The sequence below is a fragment of the Verruconis gallopava genome (genome assembly GCF_000836295.1).
Source record: "Verruconis gallopava strain CBS 43764 unplaced genomic scaffold supercont1.4, whole genome shotgun sequence".
Taxonomy (NCBI): domain Eukaryota; kingdom Fungi; phylum Ascomycota; class Dothideomycetes; order Venturiales; family Sympoventuriaceae; genus Verruconis; species Verruconis gallopava.
In genome coordinates, this window is record NW_015622140.1 from 1,217,251 (window position 1) to 1,237,786 (window position 20,536).

General features: G+C 47.7%; 8 protein-coding genes across 8 annotated transcripts; 2 read left to right on the top strand and 6 right to left on the bottom strand.

Annotated features, from left to right (window-relative positions):
• Positions 1 to 134: 134 nt before the first annotated feature.
• Positions 135 to 1,062, bottom strand: PV09_01885 (lipoyl(octanoyl) transferase). The gene is made up of 2 exons (XM_016354843.1): positions 898 to 1,062; positions 135 to 847 (listed from the first exon to the last, which is right to left on the bottom strand). Exons 1-2 carry the CDS (start codon positions 1,010 to 1,012, stop codon positions 252 to 254), a joined length of 711 nt encoding a protein of 236 aa, XP_016217855.1. The 5' UTR covers positions 1,013 to 1,062; the 3' UTR covers positions 135 to 251.
• A 2,690-nt stretch (positions 1,063 to 3,752) lies between these two features.
• PV09_01886 (uncharacterized protein) lies at positions 3,753 to 5,360 on the bottom strand (the record flags this gene model as incomplete). The annotated part of the gene is made up of 2 exons (XM_016354844.1): positions 3,753 to 5,093; positions 5,142 to 5,360. 2 exons carry the CDS (start codon positions 5,358 to 5,360, stop codon positions 3,753 to 3,755), a joined length of 1,560 nt encoding a protein of 519 aa, XP_016217856.1.
• Positions 5,361 to 6,666: 1,306 nt separating this feature from the next.
• On the bottom strand, positions 6,667 to 8,350 carry PV09_01887 (uncharacterized protein; the record flags this gene model as incomplete). Its single annotated transcript, XM_016354845.1, has 2 exons — positions 6,667 to 8,077; positions 8,130 to 8,350. The coding sequence occupies 2 exons, from the start codon at positions 8,348 to 8,350 to the stop codon at positions 6,667 to 6,669; spliced, it is 1,632 nt and encodes a 543-aa protein (XP_016217857.1).
• A 652-nt stretch (positions 8,351 to 9,002) lies between these two features.
• On the top strand, positions 9,003 to 9,992 carry PV09_01888 (uncharacterized protein). The gene is made up of 2 exons (XM_016354846.1): positions 9,003 to 9,228; positions 9,279 to 9,992. Exons 1-2 carry the CDS (start codon positions 9,097 to 9,099, stop codon positions 9,681 to 9,683), a joined length of 537 nt encoding a protein of 178 aa, XP_016217858.1. The 5' UTR covers positions 9,003 to 9,096; the 3' UTR covers positions 9,684 to 9,992.
• Positions 9,844 to 10,784, bottom strand: PV09_01889 (uncharacterized protein; the record flags this gene model as incomplete). The annotated part of the gene is made up of 2 exons (XM_016354847.1): positions 10,388 to 10,784; positions 9,844 to 10,324 (listed from the first exon to the last, which is right to left on the bottom strand). Exons 1-2 carry the CDS (start codon positions 10,636 to 10,638, stop codon positions 9,844 to 9,846), a joined length of 732 nt encoding a protein of 243 aa, XP_016217859.1. The 5' UTR covers positions 10,639 to 10,784.
• Positions 10,785 to 11,411: 627 nt separating this feature from the next.
• PV09_01890 (uncharacterized protein) lies at positions 11,412 to 12,656 on the top strand. Its single transcript, XM_016354848.1, has one exon. It carries the CDS (start codon positions 11,564 to 11,566, stop codon positions 12,512 to 12,514), a length of 951 nt encoding a protein of 316 aa, XP_016217860.1. The 5' UTR covers positions 11,412 to 11,563; the 3' UTR covers positions 12,515 to 12,656.
• Positions 12,657 to 12,797: 141 nt separating this feature from the next.
• PV09_01891 (uncharacterized protein) lies at positions 12,798 to 13,898 on the bottom strand (the record flags this gene model as incomplete). Its single annotated transcript, XM_016354849.1, has 1 exon — positions 12,798 to 13,898. The coding sequence occupies one exon, from the start codon at positions 13,896 to 13,898 to the stop codon at positions 12,798 to 12,800; it is 1,101 nt and encodes a 366-aa protein (XP_016217861.1).
• Positions 13,899 to 14,455: 557 nt separating this feature from the next.
• Positions 14,456 to 15,940, bottom strand: PV09_01892 (uncharacterized protein; the record flags this gene model as incomplete). Its single annotated transcript, XM_016354850.1, has 1 exon — positions 14,456 to 15,940. One exon carries the CDS (start codon positions 15,938 to 15,940, stop codon positions 14,456 to 14,458), a length of 1,485 nt encoding a protein of 494 aa, XP_016217862.1.
• Between the last annotated feature and the right edge of the window lie 4,596 nt (positions 15,941 to 20,536).

The window sequence follows — 20,536 nt, forward strand, 5'->3', positions numbered from 1 at the left end:
AAGTTCTGGAGTGTTGGTGATATGGAAGAGGCTGGTGGGGTGGAAGTTGTGGAGTGATGAGGGTGCGCCAAATTTGGGCTAGCGCATTTGTCCAAGATTTGAGTCGGTTTAAAAACTGGTTAGGAAATGGACAATTAATGACTGGCTATAAATTTATTCAATTCGAGTATGTAGATGTACGCGGCGGCAAATTCAGGTTCAGGGTTTTTGGTAGGTCTTGTTTTCAATCGCCGTGAGAACAGCGAACAAGGCTATTCCAGCGGTTTCCGTAGCGGATCATCAACGACTTCAATGCCTTCCACGCCGCTTAGTCGACTCGCGAGTTCTTCTACAAAATCCTTTCCAACTTGTTCGACCTGAAGTCCTGTCGCACCTTCAGCCTCTAGACTCGTTGTCGATTTTCCTTCAAGCCCGCATGCGACTATCCGCCCAAAACCCCAGTCCACGCGCCGATCTACGTTTAGTCCAATACCATGAGAACTGACGTATCGTCTAAGATGAACGCCGACGGCCGCAATCTTCTTGTCTTCGGTAATCCAGACACCGGTGTTTTCGGTAGTCATAGCTTTTACGCCGTATTTGGCACACAGCGCGATGAGTGACTTTTCGAGCACACAGATATAGTCCCTTGTGCCGAGCATGTGCTGCTTCAAGTCGATGATGGGATAAGCAGTCAGCTGTCCCGGACCGTGGTACGTGGTTTGCCCACCACGAAGTGCTTCAAACACTTCGGCACGTCCTCCGTCGCGAAGAATTTGCTTGGCTTCGTTCGTCAGCCGGCCATAATCTCGCCGTCCTGTGGTATACACAGGATGGAATTGGGCTGTTATGACTGTTGGCGGAGGTTCTAGAGCGAAAATGAGCTGTAGACCAGGCAATAGGTGGAGGATGACAAACTTGGGAGAGATGGGTCGGCCTTGGCAGCGAGATGCTGCCGAACTATGAGGTCCTGAACTCTGTCGCCATGTTTATAATGAGTCAAACTCGGCAAGTGAATATGCCTCAGCTTCATATCATATCTCTGAGGGCATAGGTAGCACTATGCACAGCTTGGAGAATGGGTTTTAGGATCTACGGATAGTGGGTCGCCCATCTGGAGAACTGGACAATTGGCCCAAGCGTCGTGCCGTTTTCCATACAGTTAACATCAAAGATCACCCAAACTTGCCTGGCTCAGGAATATTGCATCTGCGATTGTTCTTAATCCTGCTTAAAATATAATGAATTCATGCATAGTATAACGAGCAGGGAGTGGAAGAAGGTAAAAAACAAGCAAACAGCAATCTTTGCCAGTTCCGCACATGTCTTGTCGTCAAGATGTTTGTTGCACAACCTTGACCCTTCTTTGACCCTACATGGACGCGACCTGCAAGGTATATCGTTCCAAATGAAAGAGCACATAATTTTGGTTGATTATCGCATTCGGATGCGCAAAGACAAAGGGTAACATCTCTGCCAGGATATCCGCTCGAGGTGATGAAGTGATGCCGAGCGTGATACCTAAGCTCTGCTTATGAGGGTGTTTGCGGACTCAAAACTTATGAGGCGCGACTTTAGAGTAGATTTTCATCTCGGCTGCGCTATTTTATTTGGTCCTGATACAGGTGTGGATGATACTCGCGGCGTCGTGTTTGATGTTGCTACACGAAATAAGATTCGTCTTTGTTATGCATCATGATATTAACTATTTATATCGCTTCCTAAATGATGAGGACTATCCTGGAGCAACTCTCGGAAACCTCGCATGACCGACAATCATGAGTATTAACGTTGCTGACATGTTCCCACACATTAAGTCATAAGCCATTATGGTAACTTTCATGTTCTGGTCGATCGGCGTGGCTAACCACGAAGAACCAGACGTTTAGCTTTTTGCATATGCGAGGTTCGCTCTGAAACGAGCCTCAAAGCACTTATGGTGCTGCTTGGAGCAGCCATCGTACTTCTGACAGCGCGGCGTATCACATTAAGGATAAGGTCAATATCCTTGCTGCACCAAATGCAGATATTTGTCGCCGCCTGGTTAACTCCGCTGACCCCTTTTCTTACGCGAGAGCAGCGCTCTCGCCGCGTGAAGACCCGAGCCGGTGGCGCCATGGCACCACGGGTTCCTCTTCCTCCTCCTCTTACCGGGCAAGGGTGTTGCCCCCAGCGCGCGTATCCTGCGTCTCACCACCTGAAGAGGGTGGTGACTCCCGGACTTCAAACGCCAATCGACGATGAGGGCGTTTTGGTGGTGTAGATGCCGAGCCCGTACTAGCTCGGCGCCTTCTAGGCCTGTGGACGAGTGATGCCCACCAGGCGGATGGTGGCAGAAGGCTACGAGAGTTGCACACGCGGGAGGACATCTAACGCGCGATTCTGGCGGAATGCACGACGACCGTCGTGCCGAGACGAAAAAATCGCTTGGAGTACCTGCTCAGAGGCACCCAGAAGACTTGACAGGGCTGGATGCTACATTCTATCAGCAACAAAATGTACAATGTTGAAATACTGCTAACCTCGCTGATTAGGCCTGCAGCTAAAAGCTCAATATTTCTATTTAGCCTGCGCGACTCAAACAGTATGTGGAGACGAACTACGTCGCTGGTGGATCGCGGGTGGATCGCTGGTGGCCATCCAAGCGGTTGTCGCGCGTGATTTGCGCCTCTACTGCCCTTTTCCAACGTGCGAAGAGTCGCGCGCAAGAAGCTAGGTCGTGCTGTACAGACGACATGAGGCCCGTCTCGTAATCCTGAGAGGCACGGGCGAGCCAAACAAGATGTTCAATACACTTCCCGAACTGCGGCGGGACCTTTATCACATACCCAGTCAACATGGTACAAACGCAGGAGAGGAACAAACCAACCTCTAAACATCTATGTTGCTGTTTAGAGCACCCATCGCATTTTTGGAATCGTGGCATGTCGCATTTTAAGATGAGGTCGACATCTTTGCTACACCGGAGGCAGACATAAACTGCCTCGGCGAGCTCTGCCGACCTAATTGTTCTGCTGGGGGAGCAGTAACCCTCCCGATGGTGGTGATGATGGGAGGGACTGGGATAGATCCTCCCCGACACACGTACACCCATATACCAGAGTAAGCTTGGCGTGTCTGTGGTGATTTCGATGAAATCAACCGTTTTTATTGAGGATTCTGCATAATTGGGTTGATAAACGTCCTCGACGATCCAGTCGTGATGATACCTGCATTAAGATGAAAGATGCAGATATCAAAACTTTGTTGCTTGGAAGCCTCAATGAGAAGATGAAAATGTCTCTTGCGGTTGAAGTGAACAAGCATTGAAGGATACGCAAATGTGGCCTGTGAGGCATTGAAGGCGTCAAGTAAAGTTGAACAAAGTGTTGTCGCACTTTAGTTGAATCTGATCACATCCCACGTCGTTCAATTTACAGTCCTTCTTGAGGATGATAATTTGATTGTCCACTCTCAGCCTTTGGCGCCTCTTTATCTGTGACCTCTGAAGAGCTAAGAAAGCTTGGCTGAGTATCCGAAAGAGTGCTGCATTTTGAGTCCTTGAGAGTTCCACCTACCAACAGCACTTCACATACCAACCCCCAGCACTACTGATGTGTGCACGAAAGGCAGATTGTGAGTTCCGTACGGTGTGAAGCTCTCAATACGAATCAAGATGGAGAACAAAACCCGAGGAGAAGAGTGCCTGTAATTTCCGCGGAAGTCATGATAGCGCGAAGAATGGCGAGAATTGTCGGCCATGATATCAAGTTCAAAAAGACCGCGCGTTCGATTCATTTAGGTTCCCATTGAGTGCAAAATTTCTTAATCACGTCAAAGTCGTGCTGCATCTTCACCAAAGCTGCCCCATTGTATGGGTTGGTGTACAATGCGGTGCCGTGAGTCGATGGTCGATCTTGGATTGCACCCAGAGTACGTAAGGTCCTCTCGAGCCTGACCGCGTCCTTATACGCAGGATTTGGGTCATCCTGGAAAGTACTCCAGTTGAAGGATCTGGGATGCCGAAAGGACGGTTCTATTGCAGTGCCTTGCCGTGATTGAGAAATTGCATCTGAGAACCTTGTTAATGGCTTGGCCATTTCTACGAAATCCTGAAGCTCCGTCTTCACTGTAGGACTGTGTCCATTGAAGCGCGATAGAGACAAAGACTTGAAATCTTGACGAGTAGTTGGCCTTTTCGGGAAGAAATATAGTGGCTCTTTTCGAACTTTCTGTTGTTGCCACATTTTGTATCGACCAACTTCAGCGCTTCTGTGACCAGCGTACTGGAAAGTTGAGCTTGCCGCGCCAACGTTACGTGATAGGCCGTACATATGAACGACGTTTGGTCCTGACCCCAGTGACTTTGCTTCGAGCTCTCTCTGAATCAGCAACTTGGCTTCTCTGAGTGTCCTACCAGGAAGTTTCGGTATGCACTTGTGTGCATTATGTTTTTGGACAGTCAGTTGCCACTCTCGGTTCAGCCTTTCGTCTCGAATTGCGAGGCATGTTCGTATCGGGATGTACATTGTCTGCCAGATACAGATGCATGCTAAGACTGCGACGATAGCAGCGACGAGATATATTGCGCAGGTGAAGAGAGCGATTGCGCAATATACTGTTGCTGATATAAGAGTGAATGCGAGAGTATAATCGTATAGCGAGATCCAAAGATTGCTCACCATCTCCCAAGCCCGAGTTCGCAGGATTGGAGCACAGAACTTGACTGTTCTTCTGCAGCCGTCAAAGCAACCCGGGGCAATTTCAATCAGTTTGTCAACCACAGGACCAAACCTTTCGCGAATCGGGTACGTGTATGGATCTGTTTTCCTTCTCACCACTTTCCATACGGGAGGGAAAGCCTCACCTGCAACTTCGCACGCTCTTGCTAGTGTATTTCGAATCTGTTTCCTATATTTAAGAACCAGGACCAGATTCAAGACGAGCATGGATTGAGCAATGCGAATGCTATATTGCTTAGGTAGGTCCTTCCAATCGCTAGCATTGTAGTATTTGGTACAAAGGATAAAAACCTTTGTGACCCATGGCTGAACGCGTGACTTGCAATGGTCAACGCGTGATATAACTGCATAAGCACGGCGACTAAATGAACTGCCGGCGTATCGAATAGAGTACTATAAGCCGTTAAATAGAGGTTCAACATGGGTGTGCTTAAAACAAACCTTGACAAACTCTGCACGAACGGCGATGTTTGCATATACTAGCAATTTGACGCCGTGAAATGAGTCAATTAGTTGAAGCCTTACAGCTTTCGCAATCTGGGAACCCAACACAACGCGTCGACCAAACGGCTGTAGTGGATGTGACACTGTGGGAGATGCTGACAAGGGGGTAACTCCGGAAGGGCCATGAATGCCTTGAGCGGCCATTGGCTTTGGCATGGTGGGAGATGGACCACCCTGAGTTATATGTCTTGCAATATTTTTTGTCGCAACAAAGTTGTGAAATGTGACAGGTTGCGGAATTCCAGCAACAGAAGAGGTTTTTGCCGTATATAATACGTCCACGACAGTAGTGACGGTCATATTAAGCTTCATAAGTTAGCAGAGGAACACAAAGATGGAAGGAAAAGTGCAAAGTACTGTCGGCACGCATGGTATTTGCATGAAGTTGCTGACAACCAAGCTGGTGCCAGGGCAGGTGAGGTCAATTTGCCAAATTATGACGCAAAGAATGCTTGTAAGTGCTTTAAGCAGCTCCATCTTCCTTATCAAAGGGTGAATATCCTGTAAAAGGTGTGCTCGACAGGCTGTTTGTTCGATTTTAGAGCGGATAAGAGGAAAGATGCAGAGACTGACTGCTGTGGGTTTTTTTTATGTGCGCTCAGTTGCCAACGACAACCAAGTCACTCGAAGGAAATACTGCTGCTCTCCTTGCTCAGCAGTGACTGACATACACTTCTAAAGTGATTGGAAGTGCCGAAGCATAACTCTACGCATAGGAATAACCTTTGTCCCAGTAGCCGATAATATTTGACTGCTACTCGTGGTATTTTTCATTCATTGAGGGACGCCGTAGAGCTTAATTATGATAGATATATGCCTGATGGTAATATGAACTGAACTAGATACGGTGTTGGAGATAAGCACTAGGTTTTGATGTCTAGCATTTTTCGACCAAGAGAGCGATTCTTTGTGCCACATTCCACGAAGTTGGTCAATGACATGATTAGGCAACGTTGATACAGTTTGTCTCCTTTGTGCACATCATGCTCAAATTATTTCCGTTGTTCTATACCCTGAGAGATGCTGTATTTTGTGTTTTGAAGTTACGACACAGATAATATTGCACGTCTGAGCCGATAATTGCCGTACAAATTACATTAACCACTGGTTCTAGTTTGCTTTCGTTGAAAGAATCAATTGACCACTCGCAGCTAGCAAACTACTTTCAATCTGGCCTAGTTTGTTTTACTTAGAGAGCGCTATTGATTACTGGTTCGTATTGCATCTGTTCGGTGTACCTAAAGTGACTTCTGTTCCAACGTCTGAGCCAAGGAGAGAGAGCGGCGTACACCCTTTTAGCGGGTCATTGGAAATTCTAATTGTCTTAGTGGTTAGGCTTCCTCCATAAAGCGATCAATAGATAAGCTCCTTTCGAGTTATCAGGTCAATCAACAATCACGACAGGCTGAGAAGCTTGCTCTTCTCAAAGCTTTTTGTGATAATCAATCTTTAAGTGGCAATGTCATGCGCTCTCCAATGCAGGTTTAGGTAATTCTTCGGAAGCAAGAATCGAAGTTCCCGTTCCCAGACCACTGTGAGTAGGTGATGAAGCATCTTCAGGCTTCGGAACAGGAGAAGTTCCGACATATGTAGACATAGTTTGTATCCTTTTCATCTCGGCTTCACTTTCTCGCCGGTGTTTTTCTACTTTCTTGGAGTGCTTGTACGCCAAGTACGTAATGACTACACCCATCAAGCCAATAACACCCCCGGCAACGCTTCCTCCAATTGTTGCCTTAGTATCCGCGGATAAGCCAGTGGCGACGTTGCCAGACTCCGCGGAAGAGGAGGCCTCAGGGACTGTCTTGTTCGTCTTTGACGGTAGGCTTATGTCTTTTGAGCATACCTTTTGCACGTTGGGCGACGGGCTTCCGCCGACAACTGATGGCGCAAGACTGAACTGGTTGTTTTCGTAGTCAATTCGTAGATATGTGCTGGCGAGAAAGACGCCTCCAAGAAGAATCCCGAAATTGTCCCCAAGATCTGTCGGTCCGTAAGAAACGCTGGCTTGAATTCTGGACGTATTCACAACAGAATATTCACCGATGTCATCGAAGTTGGCTCCTCTTTGTAGCGAAATAAGCTCGCAATGAGAAATGGTTGTATTGTAGCCTCCTTCGAGCTCTATATCTAGTGTATCCATCAGACGCTCATTCGCAAGAGGATACGTTTGATCAGTGAATGCTGGTCCATCTGGTTCCGTGGGATGCCTAGTTACATTTGCCCAGATTGCGTACAGAGCATCGGTGACTCCGATGGCACTTTGGAAAGGATCCACGCAAGCTGGGACCTTTTGGCCACCAGTTATCAATGGATGTGAGCCCTCGTCATTGTTTAAATTCATCGCAGAGACCCATACTTGTAGTGGGCAAGTCGAGTTCATTGGGATTGTGTTCATCGTGTAATTCACGAACGGTCCGGCAACGCGCGACTGATCCCACCCCCCAATCGTAATCAATCCATCCTCCGAACAGTTCAGACTCCTGCTACCAAAGTATAGACCCATATATCCAGATGGTACAAAGCTCTGGTTTAGGAAGCTTTGGATGAGGTCTGAGCTTCGACCGATACCAAGGACGCTTCTTGACGGTGGTGATCCTTTTTGGCTGACCGGATCAATTTTTGGGTTGCTCCAAACAGCTATCGGCAAATCGATTGTTGGACCATCGTCAAAGTCTGCGGATGCAACACCTACGATGACATTCGCATCTGCCGGTGGATCGTCTACGTGACCAACAATTGCTTCCCAGTCACCTTGGAGATAAGGCGTCCAACCATCGTTGGATACTGGGTTAAAAGTGCTTCCAACGGCACCGACGCATGCGTTGTTGTACGAGCTATTGTCGCGCCGGCAATTGTTTGCGTTGCTTATGCTGGGATCGGTTAGGGTTCCCGCGGTTCACATTTGAAATCCGATTCGCATACAAGGTATTGTTCCATGCAGCTGAAAGCCTCAGACCAAGAATCTGGTCACCAGGAAACTTGACTTGTATACCTCTGTTCATCGGCACGCCATTATCCAATGGTGTGTTCGTGATGCCTAATTGGATTGGCGCTATAGCACAGTCGTAGGCTTCTACGGACGAAGGAATGAGCAACAAGCTCAAATAGGCCACATAGCCCAGCCTTGTGCAGATGAAAGACATTCTGCGCTGGAAGCGAAGCGGAAGCAGCAGTAAAGGTTGAATGTGAGCATGCTGATGAACTTAGAAGTTCCGAAACGGACGGCAGAGGCCCTGTTTAATGTACTCCTGCACCCCTCGTATCAACGCAGACTATCCATGAATCTTGAGCCAAGATGCTGAGAGCACAGGGACAAGCGAGTCTAATCGTGGTCTGCAGATACTCAGCCACTCTTGACCAAGGATTGGGGCGGGAATATACCATGATCAGGAAAAGTCAGCCTTGGTGGCAGATTCGGCCCCTTGTTCCACGGACAATACGAGTTCAGATAATTAATCAGCTCTTCCAAGAGATTTGCAATGATTTATGTAGCCATGTCCAGAATAACTACATGCGAAAGCCTCCTCTGAGAAGGTAAGCGGGCCATTAAAAGAATGAAGACTGGGATAATACCGTATGGTCGCATATATCTGTATATTCGTCCAGTAGATCCATTCCATAAAAGTTGCGACCGTTGCGTATTGCGACAACAAACTGGTGGAAACTGGTGTAAACTGGGGAAATGCGAAGAAGCGAGACCGCAGATTGCGGCGACGATGGGGGTTTTGGGTCTTGGCACCCGCTGCCCTGTTTGGTGTTTACGCGAAACGCGACCCAAGTTGTGCGGGATAGATTCACCAAATTCCAGTAGCTAGAAGCCGTGACTGCTCCCAATCACCACGCTCACGCTTGAAGAACCATCATTCGCTCCAGTCTTGCACACTCAAAGATGGCGCACTCCCTCGAAGGTTGCGTTTCGTCACTCCGCGAGACCATGTCCTTGTTGGGCTCGTCGATATCGACGCTTGACGCAGGCGTGAACGATTTCCCGCGGCTATCGAAAGTGCTGCAAACAACACGGGTACGTTGTGCCCTGCTTGCGCTTGAAATTGTGCTTACATTGCGACTCAGCATTTTGAACTTATCCCAGAGAGCGCCTTACAGACTGCGCAGTCCTCTTTGCTCAACGAGATCACGCCGGAAGTTAACAATCTTCTCGTACGTGTGTCGACGTATTTGGACAAGCTTGAGAGGAGAGAGCAAGGCCTCATCGCGAAGTATGAGCTGCAGCAAGGTCGATTGGACGCATCGCAACAAACACCAAGCAGCTCAAGACTTGGCTCTCGTGCCAGAGGAAAGAGCGTCGGTGGAGGGGCAGGTGGAAGCCTAGGCATGGCAGAACAACTTAAGATGAAGCAACTTCGACAGAAGAAAGAGAGGTTGAGCTTTGCGATTGACCGATTGCAGTTGCAGGCCACTCAGAGGGAGCGGCAGTTGAGAAAGAGCATGGCTGTACCGCAAGACATAGAATTTTAGGATGACTAAACGCCGAGACCATTTCGTTTGCAGTGTCTCGGACGGCTTCGCAGTTGCTGTTGAGACATGGAGACTGTTGAAAAGACAGACGTGACTGAGGAACGACTAAGATACCCCGAGCGGGCAGGAAACGCTCAATATATAGTATACGAATCTTCTACTACAACACGAGGGCTTTGGCTCTTCCCGCAAGTGTCCTGTGTGGAACGGGGCTCCATCCCCACGCAATCCATCTAAGGTGCACATCTGTTGGCTGACTCTCTGTATCCCAGAGTTCTTCCAGAGTAAAATCACTAAATTCCTCTTTTCCCTCCGGCACAATCCTGCAGAGCACGTCGTATCGTTCCTGTTCCCAGTCTTTCCCTCCGGGCTCTGAATTGTTTAGCAACACGTTGGTAATGCGTTTGTTTGTCGGTAGTCTAGTGTATACGTCCAAGAACCGTAGATCGTCTTTTGAAATGGCGGCTCGACACTTGGATGCATACGCCGACATGATTTCCTTGCTCAGGACTGGCTTGAAGGCCGAGGCCCGTAGCGACTTCTTTGCGTTCGGATATGTGATAGTGAGCCACTCTCCGAATATTGACATTGCGGCCTTAATGCCAGGAGTCTTGTTTGGATGTCCTTTTGCGCGGTGATACCTACTTCACGGTCAGTCTGTTGGCGTTTTGAAACGGTTGTCACTAATTTGGTGCGTGGATTACATTGGGTTGATAGTCTGGAACTGATACGCTAAGCTCCGTTTGCTGACAATCTTTATTGTGTGTCTAGCGGTGTCTGAGTCCTTGAATCCTGTGCCATGTAGGGTAGTCTCAGGATTGTCATCCGTATAGAGATGCGAGTGCGTTGCTCCTCGTTTTGAACCAAATCTGCTAGCACCGGCTGCTTGTGGAGTTGAAGTCATCCTGTTTGTTTTTAAGACGGTTTGTTTAAGGGACTTGGGTGCCTTTGGCATCTTGGCTGCTTCTCCTTGATTGCCTAGCTTTGGAACTTAATGGCTCTACATCAGTTTGGCATTCAAATCGAGCAATTTTTTGGGCTTGCTAGATAACGCATTGGATTGCAAGGAATAGGTCAGATATAATTTTTCGTTTCATAAAGCTTTCCAGCTGATAACACACTACTTGGATTTGGTCGAGCTTATTTTGGCCTATGAACGAGACGTGCGAGGCTGAGTGGTAAGAATGATGACGTCGAAACATTAATTAGCTAAAAAACCAAGGAAGCAGTCCATCCACACAATAATTTCTTAACCAGCACTTTTGTTTCCAGCCGATGCCAACAAGCCTTCAACTTTAGAAAGTTTGTACAACCCTGCGGTACCTATATATATGATAGTTCAAGCGTCACGGCTCTAAGAACTGACATTAGTCTATGCTAATGCGCTCAGATGGATCATCCTACATTCGACGGACATATCCATTAAGAAAGCGAATGAAGGTTTAGGGAACTTATTGAAGCGGCATCGGGGGATTTCTTGACGATTCGCATGATCGCTTGTTTACACAATTGGACCGAAGCCATTCGTACCGCCACGGTCAACACCCTCTGTATTAGTCAAGCCTTTGAGGGGATCCGCATGGCGGTGTGCGGCAGAATCCACCATTCTGCTATCCTCCCATAGGCTCCACTATTTTTATGTTTGTCTCTGACCTGACAGCTTAGTTCTATGCACAATAATTCGGCAAAATCGCTTTACCGCCTTCTGAAAGAGACTGACGTAGTTTAGTAATGACGGAGCTCAAAACATCATCAGGACTAGGACGACCTTTTGATGAGATCGTTCAAGATTATAAAAGGCCCAGTCTTGTCGCCATGGAAGGCATGCAGAGTTGTTCTCTTTATTTTGAAGCAAGTCCTCTTAATCTCGGAATACAAACATGTCCCAACTTCTCGTTGTCTTTGGCGCAACTGGCACGCAAGGTGGCTCAGTGGTCGATCACGTCTTGAACGACCCAGAGCTGTCAGCCATGTATAGAATTCGTGGTATCACCCGTGACATCGACTCAGCAAAAGCCAGACAGCTAGTGGAAAAGAGTGTCGATGTTGTCAAGGCTGACGCGCTTGATCGTCAGTCCCTAGAGAAAGCCCTCGCAGGCGCGCACACAGTCTTCATTGTGACGGCACCAGCGCTGAAGCCAAGTGAAGTCAGCGTCGAATATAACATGGCGAAAGCCATTGCCGACGTTTCGGTTCAGCAGGGCGCTCAGTATATCATCTTCAGCACCCTGACAAACATCACGGAGATCTCAGGCGGGAAATACACCAGGGTTTATCCGTACGACGCGAAAGCAAGGGCTGAGAAATACATCCGCAGCTTGCCGGTCAAAAGTGCCTTCTTCTGTGGAGCGGCATTCATGTCTAACTTTCAGGAACAAAAGTTCCTGGGCCCCGAACAAGCTCCTGACGGCACCTGGGTTTTCTCACGTCACAACTCGCCAACGGTGCCCTATGCACTGATTGATGGAGCTGGAGACACTGGCAAGTTCGTTGGTGCTATCCTCGCCGAGCCCGACAAATACGAAGGAAAGACCTTCTGTGCTGCACAAGGCTTCTACACCCTTGAAGAGGCATGCAGACTCATATCAAGATCCTCCGGAAAGACTGTTGTTTACAAACAAGTAAGCCCTGAAGATTTCTGGAAAGGGTTGGCGGCTAAAGTCGGCGACGATATTGCCGATATCTTCCTCGACGGCTTTAGTTTCTATGAAGAATTCGGAGCTTTCGGTCCTGGAACGGAGGAGAAGGCAAAATGGGCGAAGGAAAACGCACGAGGAAAGCTCAGGACTTTTGAGGAATTCCTTGACGCAAACCCTTTTCAGCTATCTTGATTGTCTTGCGTGGAATCACCGACAAAAGTGTCTGGGAAATTGAACGCTTTCATCATTAGTCATTATAAACAGTTATATAACACTTTCCGAAGAGATGACAGATCATCCAATCGAAAGCATAAACCTAGAAGTTCGAGCACGTACTTGAGAAGTGTGAAGTTTACCATCAACATGCGTGCCAATACAGCTTTATTTTTTCGACGTAGAGCCAGCATTTGGTCTTTACTCTCAATACCATTGTTCTGTTGCAGTCAAAATCCACCTTTTGAACAAAACTCGCGGCTCAAACCACGTCCTGATTACCTGATTCATGGCTCTTGACAGCACTGGTTGCCACTGCTCCGCATATCACCTTATGCAACTGCCTGTCTGCTTTACAGCACTCAACGTCACAGTAAAACACACTCTTACATGCCGCACAGCGGCGCATCGCAAAACGAGCGGAGTTGCAGGCATTACAATACCTGGCCAGCGGTCCAACCTGGATGGGAGCGGTAATCATGCTCGTTACGTCTTCCAGCAGGGTTTCGTCCAGTGCCTCAAGCTTCGAATCACCACGGACACGGCCGTCATGCACGAGTTTAATTTCCCCATCGACGACCTGAATCTGGTTTTCGCTCTGGAGGACGCTTTCTGCCACGCGGCGAAGAATATGATATTGCGCTGTTAGGCCACCGAACTGTTCGTATTCCACAATCAACCAGGCCTTGACGTTTTTTTGAAAAAGCAAATCTCCACTAAACTTGAATTTCGCTTCGTCGGGGCCGGAAGTGGCCGTGGTTGTGGTATCGGTTGCTTGATTTGTTTGTGCAGATGCAGAAGCTGAATTCGGACTTTCGTCGGGAGCAACGAGTGGGACAACTCGCTTGCCGGATTGAATAAGACATGTCAGAAGCTTCACAGTACCTGGTGTCGTAACGGCTGGTTCCGCCAGGCCGAGTTCTGCACGAAGAGCAGCTAATTGAAAGCTGGGGTTGGGTTGCTTGACCACTAGGCCGATCGGCTGCACATCTTTCGTGTCTTTCGAGGCTTCTGAAGTTGCTCGGGTAAAGAGGAAATAATGTGTCCTTGGAATGATGAGCATACTACTCGCCCACACGGGATTTTCGCTTGTGGCAGATGTTTCATCGATGTCTTCTATTACGCTGCTCCCTTGCTCGGTTTGAACATCGCCATCAAGTGTTAAAGGCGGAGGCTCAACTCCGTCGTCTGCAGACTTCGAGGACTTGAATAGAAATCGGAAGGGTGTTTTAGACAGAGAAGCAACATGCCCCATCCTCGCAAAGAGCGGGGACTGTCGTAGGGCAGGAAACGATTTTTTCCGTTTCAATTTCTCTGACATTGGGTGAATGTCGCTCGAGGCGTCGACGGACAGTTCGTGCATCGGAGTTCCAGTCTCGAACACTTTTGCAAGATCAAGCCGGCGTCCTGACGAGAGCGCTCCGGCAGGGTCAGAAGCGGTATAGAGCAGTAGATGTCCCTCCCGAAGCTTGACTGGTTTTCTCCGCTTGGTCTCCCAGCATTGCTAGATGAGCATTTTTTCGATCAGTAACAAGGTTGGCTTGTTAACTCGGTAAGTTGCTGCAGCGACACCTCAATTGTCCAATAAACGCGCGGGATCTCGAAATAACGTTGCAGCGCCAAGAAGTCGGAACACCGCTTCAACATCTGAGCCTTTTTCGCCCTTTGCTCAGTTTCGATCTCGTTCAGCTCCTTCGCAGAGCAACGAAGTTGATGGCTGCGTGAAGTTCGTGCCTTGCCTGTGCAGTATGTGAAATGTGCATCTTTGCTCTCATGAACCGTATCAACTAGCCTGCACGAACGTCAATTCGAAGCATCAGCTTGGCTGGATTGGATCTTGGCTAGCAATTTGAAGCGTACAAACAAAATGACCTTAGATCACCAATTTTGGACAGACTTGAATCCAGACTTCGTATCACGCTAAGCAAACCATCCTCGATTTTCTAATTTGCCCCACCATCTGTCTCTCTCGCTCTCCTCTCTCGGCCCAATCCAGCTGCCTTCAACGACGCCATTCGCGTCCACGTCAAAGTCAAGATCAAATATATCTCCACTTTCCACGCCTAAGCAGAAACTCGCTCGTAGTCGCACGCCATTCGCTTTGGCGATTGGAGAAAGATGTGGGCCCAAGATATCATACACGCCTTTGGAGAGTGCCGGAGGCGAAATATACTGCTTCAGAGCGATATCTAAAGGATTCGTCTCAGGCGTTGGGACTGGAGGTGCTGTGACGTCTTGGTTTTCCATGTCTGGAGGATGCATTGTCGGAACAGAATTGTCAGAATCGTTTGGCACAACGTTGTTACTCTGCTCCTGCGTAGGCCCTACAATGCCGGTACTAAGCGCGGCCACCATCATTGCATCTGCGGTCACATTGCCGCCAGAATTGACATCGCCACTCAAAGCTGCGAGAGCATTCATTGTGCTGCTCAACTCTACAGGCAAAGAAGACGCCTCTTGCATTGATGTGTCCCCGTCAGCATCCAGCCCCACATCTGCGGAAACCATCTGCTCCCAGCTAGGAGCTTCCGTTGGTGGTGCTGGTGGTAAAGCTGGTTCAGGTTCTGGCTGAAGTGCCAATGAGCTAGGGTCGCGCGCATTCACCCAGTAATCAATGATTTCGGGCTCTCTCCAATCAAAATCGAAAAAAGTGAGCAGCCAGAAGCTCATGATTACCTTACGTATCTTATGGAAGTGGCGAAGATGATGCAGCAACAGGGATGTAACTGCCGTAGGTCTATGCAGGACAGGGGATCCATTGTATCCGCAAAACTTGAGCTCTGTGAGCGTCGATGCATGATGCATGGCGATAGAGTGCAGGAGCGACGGTCCAGGGGGCCAGCCGTATTCAGCTTTGAATGGAACCTTGCCAGTCGCTGGTACCAGATCAGATTTTGTGTTCTCGATCAAAGCCTCCTCAGGTTCTGGCTCCAGCAGGCCATGAAACTGCAGATGCCCTTCATCAATTGCCGCGAGATCATCGCCGTTTACCCCCCACGTGTTACCCAGGGGACAGCTGACTCCGATCATTACGATTTTTTCAAGAGGAGAATGGTGTGTAGCAGCTATAAGTTCACGTTTCTCGTCTCGTGGTATGCCGCCTTCGACTTTCAAAACTTTAAGCTTGGTCATATGGGCTGCAAATTCACTGATGAAACGTCGACGCCGAACTCGCAATTTCTTTGCCTCAAAGTCGTTGTCTTCGTCGGTTTGCGGCTCACCCCTCGATGTATAATAGCAGTCAACGCGAAGGGTTGTCAAGGTACGTCCTAGATTGGTAACAACGAGAGCAGCGCGTTCAAGAACCTCTCGATCATCTTCAGACGGCCTACAGCAGTCATAAAACCCATCCATAGGCCATGCGAGGCATTCTATATTAGGATGATGCTCCATGAATGTCAGCATATCAATTTTGAAGGAGACAATTTGCTTCGTATCTGTGAATCCAACCCATTTTGATGGTTTCAGCAAATAAACATCCTGCGGCAGCCTAGTATTATCCGTAACCGCGTTCCGCAGCTGTAGAGCACGCAAATTTGGAAACCGTAGCGAGCTAAGTCTGGAGAAATGTTGATATTGAACCCATGCCTCGTCCGGATACCTTGGTGTAAGTATCCAATCCAAGTTGATTGAACGAAGTGTTTCCGAGTTAAAATGGGCTATGATTCCAATTGGATCATCATAGGCTGAACTCAGCTGCTGCAGCGAAGGCACTTTACCACGGATTGGGTAAGGTACGGAATCCTCATCCAGTTGGTTGAGGAACGCCGTTGCTTCAGGAGTCTTGTCGTAAGTCTTCTCATTAAGCCATTTGACCGCTGGACTCAGCAGATCGAAAGTCTTCGGGTTCACGAACAAGTCCCAGTCTGACGATCCACCTTCCGATGTCGTGGTTACGTATCTACCTACACATTGGAATTAGTTATTGACAACTCACGAGTTGAGCAGGAACCAAGGGAAAATATGGACGCAGTGTGCGCATCAAACTCACGTCCAGATGTCCCTTAGAGCCTAGCCGCATGGTGAACGGGTCATCCCTACTTCCAATACCATTGTGCAAATGAGAGAATCCTCCTGCTCTTGAATAGCGCCATGACTGCAGGTCCTCCTCGAACACGTTGGCCATCCTTAACCTTCTCACACGCAGGCTTTGGACGCCATTTTGAGCCATGACGGAGCTCGACAGCCCCAATGGGAAACCTCGCAGAGTGCAGCTCTCAACCCAGAGGTGTGCGGGAACATGAACTCTTTTCGGACCATAGAATCCATTCAACAGCGCAGAAACCAAGTTATAGTGTCCATTGAGTATCCTAAGAACCCTCACATTTTCCATATTCTGCACCGCAAGCAATGCAAGCTTTATTGTCCTCCAGTCACTACTAAGTGCTTCATTCTCGAAACAAGTGTGCGGTAACTCTTGGAATATCGCCGGTAACGGGAGATGGCAACGATGAGTGAGGATCTGAACCTTTCTTGCTATTCTCTTGTTCCTTGCCAAAACCAGTAGCTTGCGAATTATAGGAGTATCGTCGTGCTCGTCACGCCCGTTGATCAGGGCTCCGTTCCACTGTTCGACAAGTTCTACGGGTACCCAGTGATTGGCCCGTTGGTCTATAAGTCTGACATCTCGCCACAACGCGTTTGTCGCGATGTCCCAAGCTCGCCGGTTCACCAGCGCGAGGCTCTTCTGGCCCTGCCTGTCAAGCAGATCCGCTATCTGTTGCAGTATTTCCTCCGGTAGCGATTCCAAGGTTGCCATTACGACTTTCGACCAAAATTGCTACCGCAGCATAGTTGTCTACTGTTCTAAAATCCGCTATGTGGGGTTAGTAATAGCCCAGACTCTATCGTCGTAACCTCTGCGCTACATACTCGTCGATGTTGTCCAGCCAACCGCGGCGTGAGCGGGGAAGAGAGAGCCTTTTCCGGAACAGCTTGTGTTAACTAGATTTCGGAAATAAAAAGAGCATTGTCGAAGATACGCAGATGTGTCTACTTCGTGAGATGCCGCCGTTGTCGCTGCCTTGGACTTTGTGTTTAACGTGAGGAATGCGGAACAGCTCCAGCCGCCGTAATGACGGCAACCGAAGGGTCGCGCCACAGCGCACAAGCGACAAAGTCGGTCCTTATCTCAGCAGGCTCAGACCCTCAGAGGGCGTTTCGTGCCTTACCTTATGGGGTAAGGCTTTTCGTACTAAACTCCTTTAAACTCCTGCACCAATTAGATGCCGTTATTTCGAAAACCCTCTGAGGGTCTAAATGCAAATGGTCGCAGTTTATTAGTAGATATAAGACCTCTAGTATAAGCATACATATATAACTTCTAAGTTATATCTTTTATATTATATTAATAATTTTCAGCTTCAAACTTTTAAAGTAGGAAGGATATATATCTCTTCATTAATTATAACAATAATAGAACCACCTCCATCTTTGTGTTACGAAGTAACACGTGAGTAGATTCAGGAGAACGCTGATTGGTAGGAGCGATCATTTCGCTCAGTATTGAGCAAAATGAGCGCGCCGACCAATGACTAACGACCAAGGGAACGCCGATTGGCAGAAGCGATCATTTCGCTCAATAATGATCAAAATGATCGCTAGGAGTAAGGCAATAAGGATATCAAGAATAAGGTCTATATAAACGCCCTGTCCCTACAGATATTTCAGTCTCTGTAATTCAACTGTCTAGCGTAGCTAGTAGTTAGTTTGAATACATTCTCATACTTCAGAAGCTCATACCACTCTAAGTCACAAACATAACTATCTTATTATATTCCTTCCTTAATAAGCTCTGGTTATACATTGTTCCCTTGCTCTAGGAAGCTAATCCCTTCCGAAGTGGCTTACATTGGTAAAGCCAGTCGGTATTGGGAAAGTATTCCTAACAAAAGTTGAATTACCGAACCATTGAATAGGGCAAGGAACAATATCTTATATCTACTGTCTCTAAGAGAAGCAGTAGAAGTTAACAACAGTCTGGTCCACCAAGGAAGAAGGTTGAGGTTACTCTAAGTACCAGTGCTGCTGGGCCATCGACACACAGAGCAGCAGTACCTCCGCCACCTCCGCCACCACCAAGAGATCCGGAAGTCCTACCAGACGCTCAATTGTTTGACGATTCTGATTCATCCGACTCGAATTCTGATTCTGGAAGCGAGAACCTCTTTGACGACGACATGGCTCGACCGAAAGTTAATCCACCTGAACCTTTTAAAGGGGAATGATCCAAATATGAAGCCTTTAGGTCTTAGCTTAGGATTTACATTTATTGGAACCAGGATAAACTCGATACTGAAGAAAAGAAAGTCATATATGCTATTTCCTATTTAAGGGGAAGCACATATACTTGGATCCAGAGGCGAGTTGATTAATACATCTTGAAGAAAGGAGACGTTCTGCATGATGTCAAAAGGATCTTCCAGAGCTATTCAGTATTTATGAGAGAAATAGATCAGTACTTTCAGCGAGTTGATAAGGCTCATCTAGCTGAAAAGAAGTTATTGGAACTATGCCAGAAGTCAGACACAAGTTCCTATGCGGTCGAATTCGAGAAATGGGCAGCGATTTTGAAATGGAATGACGATGCACTTCGAACCAAGTTCTTTGCAGGACTTAAGCCAGAAGTCAAGGTTCAGTTACGACTTAGGGAGAAGGAGATATCTACCTTTACTGAACTCATCGAATCAGTGATTAGGGTCAATTCCATTCTATTTGAAAACAAGCTTGATAAATAAGGAAAGACGCCCAGGTACCAACCTAATTATGGGAGACCACGACGCTCTACCGATTACTATGGACCGCAGCCTATGGAGATAGATAAGCTCCAGAAAGGCGAACAAGCCCCGAGAAAGCCCAAGAATTTCAAGAAGAACACGGGAAATTGTTTTAAGTGTGGTCAACCCGGATATTTTGCTCGAAATTATTCGAGACCCAAGAAACAGTCAATTAAGGCTCTGGGAATAGGCGTGCAGATGAGGAAGATTGCGATGCTCAGGAAAGGCTCTCACAACACGTACTGATGGGGACCAAATTAAAATACTGGATTACGGAACGAGACTGTGGTTCAGGGAATCCTAGAACGAAATCCTGACGTTCAGACAAATATGGCTTATAAATTCCATTGGGCACTACTGATTAGCCATTGTAAGGTCCAGGATTGTGGATTTTGGGAGCATAGTGAAAATAAGGACCCAGGGGAACCATCATGGGAATATCCTTATGGACCACCTAAAGTTTCCTTTACACAAGTATAACGAATACTCCAGATTGAAGGTATTAAAGGAAATGATTGTCACGTACACCACGAGCACCTTCCACTTAACCTTTGCACAGCTTGGAGTTGTCAATGTCCAAGACACCGTGTACCAGTGATGCAGTGGGGAATTATTGATGATAACCATATATCTATTGACGCAGGACCATCACCACAGGGAATCCAAAGTACAATTGGAAATCTTGACCCTGAAGAGAATGAGATGATGGAAAATGTCTACAAATGCATCATGAAGCTTATCTATATGATGGATGACGCAACAAGAAGGGCTATTACATGGGTTTTGCCTAAGGACCCGTATCGAATTGGATTTCAGATGAATGCAGATCCAGACTCTGAAGATCCATAAAAGATGTATCGACTAAACCTGCAAGTAACAAAAGAGATGTCCAACCCGGATGGAAGTTCCGAGGAATGGGAGTCAGGCGAAGAGACGCTTGATGACGGTGAAAGCGAGCACCCTTACTTCTCGGGAAATGAGGAGGTCGACTATTAAGGGGCGTAATAGTTGACTCTTGGAAGGAACCTCGAAGCCTCAGCAAGTTAGGGGAGAGCAAGCTGATGGTAGAAGTTGAGATTGCAGGCAACTCTACCATGGCCATGATTGACTCAGGAGCTACGGCAGACTTCTTGAGCAGTCGATATGCGAGGGAGTGGGATTTACCCTTACGCAAGAAGAAGGACCCATATCCACTTATCACTGCTGACGGAACTCCGATTGCTTC

Coding starts and splice junctions, on each gene's coding strand:
- PV09_01885 (XM_016354843.1), bottom strand. CDS start 1,012: ATGAAGCTGAGGCATATTCACTTGCCGAGTTTGACTCATTATAAACAT. Junction 848..897: donor GGCCGACCCATCTCTCCCAA/GTTTGTCATCCT, acceptor TTTTCGCTCTAG/AACCTCCGCCAACAGTCATA.
- PV09_01888 (XM_016354846.1), top strand. CDS start 9,097: ATGGCGCACTCCCTCGAAGGTTGCGTTTCGTCACTCCGCGAGACCATG. Junction 9,229..9,278: donor AAGTGCTGCAAACAACACGG/GTACGTTGTGCC, acceptor ATTGCGACTCAG/CATTTTGAACTTATCCCAGA.
- PV09_01890 (XM_016354848.1), top strand. CDS start 11,564: ATGTCCCAACTTCTCGTTGTCTTTGGCGCAACTGGCACGCAAGGTGGC.